Genomic DNA, 2983 nt, shown 5'->3' on the forward strand with positions numbered 1-2983 from the left:
CAGCTCTTGAAGTTGAAATAAGTCTGCATCTAATTAGAAAGTCCGATCATCAGGAAGTGTATAGCTAGCATAGTGCTAACATGCTAATTGTCGCTAATTTTGTAATTTCACTCTGGTCTCTGAAAGTTGTGAAAAGCTCTTATAAACTCATTTTGGTATAATTATGATGCTCTGAATGCGTAAGGTAAGTGAGGAATAACTTTGGATCACTTCAAACTGTTTAAAATTAACTAGTTTTATTTTGCATGTTTTTTAAGACTGTAAAAATCAGGTACAGCGCCTTTAGATGTACTCAATGTTTTTCTTTCTTATTTTTCATTTTGTTATAGGTTTGTATATTCTGACAAAAACAATTAGTCCAGCCGTAATTTCATCAGATAGTTGTTTTAATTTGTTTGTCTTGGTTGAGTTATCCTACTTTGTGTACGATAGTTTTTCACGTCATTTGTAAAACAGAATCAGACGCCATTTTGAATCAACTACAGCCGTACTGGTCTCTGCTGATTGGTCCATGCTAGCTACATTAGCCTAGCCTCTACTATCCAGAGAAGACAGCAAAGAGTTAGCTCATCGAGAGTTAGCTCGTGGGAATATTCAAGGTCATTTGTTGTGTATTTTTAGCTCATTAATAACCGTTCATTTTTCACGCGCTGTTTTTATATCCTCTGATTGCATAACCGTACTAGCTAGCTCCACGTCCTTCAGTGTACATGTGGTCCAGTGCCCCTCCCCCTTATCGATGCTACGCTCTGAGAAGTAGGGCGCGTTTCTAGTACCCTTCGGGAGGGCGGGTAGCAAAGTCACCTTTCGAACACCCCCATCCATCTCCGGGCCATTTCTACATCACAACCATAGACTGTATATATAAATGGACATAGCTAACCCGCCGGCCGCCGCGTTCCAGATAGGAAGTAAGCGTGGGCGTGATTCGGCTCCATTGACTCATTCACTTTCTGTTGTCCTTAAAATGTTCATATTAACCCATTTAAGTGCTGCTAAACTAGTTGTGTGGAAGAACAACCTCGCTCCTAATTGGCTCTTTGGTTGCTATGATACACATGCTTGGATTTCCAAACATGGAATTCTGCTCCAAATTAGCCACTATAAATACAAGTCTCGATTAGCTTCATTTGACTGGAGTTGAACGTTTGGGGGTGATGTGGCACTCCCTTAGTCCACTTCTATGTACAGTCTATGATTGTAACTTACACATACAATCAACCTTAATGGTCTAACACGTTTTGCAGTTAGTTTCATCTCCCCCAAAAAAACTACGCACTTTTACCTTCTTCCTTTTCTTCTTTTGTCCAACCGACCGCTGTCCCGTAAGCTGTGAGCTCCTTGAACAAGCTTGCGGGGACTGGTCGGCGCCACATCCTTCTTTCGCGGCGTTGGCTCAGCTTCAGAAATATCCACATTAACACCTTTTTTCCGTTTGCTACACGTCACTGGAAGTCCTTGGTCTTAGCGAAAAATTGGGAACGCACCCGCAGCACGCCATCCACAGCGACTTCTGGATATCGGGGTTTCGGAAAGCGTACACGATGGGGTTGATCACGGAACAGCAAGTGGCCGGCAGTACCGTGACGTACGTGTAGACCGCCGGGTACGAGGAGTCCGCGACGATGGAGTACATGGCGAAGGGAAGCCAGCACGCCCCGAAGGCACACAAGATGGCCGACAACGTGGACACTCCCTTCGTGGTGGAGATGGCGATGAACTGGTGCTGCACGGCGATTTGTTGCGCGTGACGGAAAGCGATTTTGCAGATCTGGAGGTAGAGCTGCATCATCAGGGCGAAGACGAGGAGGAAGGTCACCGCCAGAGCTACGGCGTTGTTTTTGGTTACTGGGCGACAGATGCTGCACGTCGATTCGTCTTCGAAGCAATTCCAGCCCAGAATAGGAAGTAGGCCGAGCGTCAGACACGAAACCCAGATGAAAACCACCATGACGTAAGTGAAAGTGACTGTTCTTTCCGTGTGGTAGGTGAGGGCGTTGTATAGCGACAGATAGCGGTCCACCGTTATAGCTAAAATGTTCAAAACTGACGCCGAAAAAGCCGAAATGAGCAATCCCACGGACAACAGCGTCACGAATTCCACGGAGCTGTCCACCAAATACGTGAAGACGAAGTTCAAAATGAGTCCGAGTCCCGCTAGCATATCCGCCACAGCCAGCGATCCGATCAGGATGAACATTGGCGCGCGCAGAGTCGGCGTGTAGAACAAAACCGCGATGACCAAAGCGTTTTCGCAGGAAATTAGCGTCCCGGTGACACAGAGCGCGATGTCCCAAGGGCTAACCTCCTGCACTCCCAATGACGAGGAGGTGTCCGGTTCGATTTCTGAGGGGAGAGTCCGCACCATTGGCTCGGTGGAGGAGTTGGTGGGGTCCTCGGAAACGCCCCATGACGAAGTGTCGAAGGGTTCCAGGCCCGAGGAGAAGTTCAAGCCGCTGCTCAGAGCAACCGTCGCCAAGGAGACGATCATAGCTGTAAGAAACAACAACCGGAAATGATCAGGCGTGAGTTAATGTTATATTTTATATTTTAAAGGTCCTATATTATGCAAAATTGACTCTTGTGAGCTTTAAAGGGCTGATATTATGATATTTTCTGATCTATGTGATAATGTTGTATCCTCATCACAAACATACCTGGATTTGTGAATGCTCTGTTCCACCTTGTGATGTCATGAAGTGGTAGTTTTCAAGGTAAGAGCTACTTTTTATCTACTGTTGAGCAGAGATTGGCAATTCCCGGGCTAAAAAAATCCAAATGATTCTAGTGAATGTGTGTGGAGTTTAAAAACACAATGAAGTGCTTCCTGTGTCACCACATGACATCACAAGGTGGAACAGAGTGTTTTCTGTTTGAGAAAAGAACAAGGTTTTGTGTTAAACATGTGAATGAAATAAAACACAACTCTGTTACATTTTTGATGAGGAAGAAACATTATATACAAATATTATAACATAGACTT

The 2983-nt window shown here is 45.1% G+C and overlaps 1 protein-coding gene across 1 annotated transcript; it reads right to left on the bottom strand.

Annotated features, from left to right (window-relative positions):
- Positions 1-1438: 1438 nt before the first annotated feature.
- gpr185b (G protein-coupled receptor 185 b) lies at positions 1439-2491 on the bottom strand. Its single transcript, XM_020917812.1, has one exon. It carries the CDS (start codon positions 2489-2491, stop codon positions 1439-1441), a length of 1053 nt encoding a protein of 350 aa, XP_020773471.1.
- Between the last annotated feature and the right edge of the window lie 492 nt (positions 2492-2983).

Source organism: Boleophthalmus pectinirostris, unplaced genomic scaffold (genome assembly GCF_026225935.1).
Source record: "Boleophthalmus pectinirostris isolate CB_2022bp ecotype Guang Dong unplaced genomic scaffold, ASM2622593v1 HiC_scaffold_20, whole genome shotgun sequence".
NCBI classification, from domain to species: Eukaryota; Metazoa; Chordata; class Actinopteri; order Gobiiformes; family Gobiidae; genus Boleophthalmus; species Boleophthalmus pectinirostris.

Excerpts from the sequence above, each read along its gene's own strand:
- gpr185b (XM_020917812.1), bottom strand. The coding sequence starts at position 2,491 with ATGATCGTCTCCTTGGCGACGGTTGCTCTGAGCAGCGGCTTGAACTTC.